General features: G+C 37.3%; 1 protein-coding gene across 1 annotated transcript in view; it reads right to left on the bottom strand.

Moving 5' to 3' along the window:
* Positions 1 to 1,606, bottom strand: part of LOC101863875 (spectrin alpha chain, non-erythrocytic 1) — a gene marked incomplete at its 5' end in the record, with an annotated part of 39,056 nt that overhangs the window by 16,610 nt on the left and 20,840 nt on the right. The window contains 1 exon segment of the mRNA XM_013090975.2: positions 105 to 232. Coding sequence (XP_012946429.2) covers positions 105 to 232 — 128 coding nt within the window.

Below are 1,606 nucleotides of genomic sequence, written 5' to 3'. Positions count from 1 at the left end.
GACAGACAGACAGACAGACAGACAGACAGACAGACAGACAGAGAGACAGACAGACAGACAGACAGACAGACAGAGAGAGAGACAGAAAGAGAGGTATAACTCACTTGTCCCTGTGTGCCTTAATGTCGTCCATCACCTCGTCATGAGCCTTTAGCATGTCCTCAGCACTTTTGACGTCATGGGGCATCTCAGCACTGGCCAGAGTCCTCTTCACACCACTGGCCCACAGCAGCTAGCGACGTCATTTGGGGGGGGGGTTGTCAGTTAGAGCGCGATGATTGTATATGATTGCACATGATAATCAATGATTGTAAATGACTGTCTATGATACTAGGTAACTGTAGATGATGGCAAAAGACTGCAAGACCCTAACTGCAAATTGTAAATGATACTTAATAACAGTGAGTGATTGTTAGTTTTAGTTTTAGTAGAGATTTTACTGCGCTCGCAACACAATAAGGTCATTTAAGTGCCCAAGATTAGACGTGCTACAAGAGAGTAACAAACACACTAAAAAGAAGGAGAGGAGAAAAAGACGATAGATGTTTGATAGGAAAGAAGAAGCGAACCACTAACCACACCAGAGCAGTTAAAACGCGATGATTGAACATAATTGCACATGATAATAAATGATTGTAAATGACTGTGCATGATACTAAATAACTAAATGATTGCAAATGAGTGGGCATGAAACTTAAGTTTTATTTTTAGTAGAGGTTTTACCGCGCTGACAACTGTATACGGTCATATACGTGCCCAAGATTAGAGGTGTTACAAGAGAGTAACAAACACAAAAAAAGAAGGAGGGGAGACAAAGACGATAGATGTTTGATAGGAAAGAAGAAGCAAACCTCACCAGGGCACCCACCAACCATCCACGGAGGAGGTGTCAGAACGTGATGACTGTATAATTAATATGATTGCACATGATAATAAATGATTGTAAATGACTGTGCATGATACTAAATAACTGCAAAATGTAAATGGTTCTTATTAACAGTGAAGGATTGTTAATCATTATAATTTTAAATAATTGAAAATTATAGCCAATGATTGAAAAGGATTGAAATGACTATAAGTGACTGTACAAGATTTTTAAATGTAAACAAGAGTTAGTAATTGTATGTAATTGTTGATTGTAAATAATTGTATGCGATTGTTGATCGTAAATGATTGTAAGTAATTCCAAACGATTGTTGATTGTCAATGATGATTGTTTGTAATTGATTGTAAACGATTATAAAATAGTGTTAACCATTGAAAATAAATTGTAACAGATTTTAACTGACAGTAGCGTTTTATGCATCGACACAAAACGAAGATAGGCACACAAAGACATATAAAAGGGAGCGGAAAGGACAGGTTGTTGTTATTATTGTTGTTGTTGTTGTTGTTGTTGCTGCTGTTGTTGTTGTTGCTGTTGTTATTGATGTTGTTGCTGTTGTTGATGTAGTTGTTGTTGTTGTTGTTGCTGTTGTTGTTGTTGTTGTTGTTGTTGTTGTTGCTGATGTTGTTGTTGCTGTTGTTGCTGCTGTTGTTGTTGTTGTTGATGTTAATGTAGTTGTTGTTGTTGCTGCTGCTGCTGTCATTGTCGTTGTTGTTTTTC

Source organism: Aplysia californica, unplaced genomic scaffold, assembly GCF_000002075.1.
Source record: "Aplysia californica isolate F4 #8 unplaced genomic scaffold, AplCal3.0 scaffold01761, whole genome shotgun sequence".
NCBI lineage: Eukaryota > Metazoa > Mollusca > Gastropoda > Aplysiida > Aplysiidae > Aplysia > Aplysia californica.
This window is presented reverse-complemented; position numbering and strand designations above follow the sequence as displayed.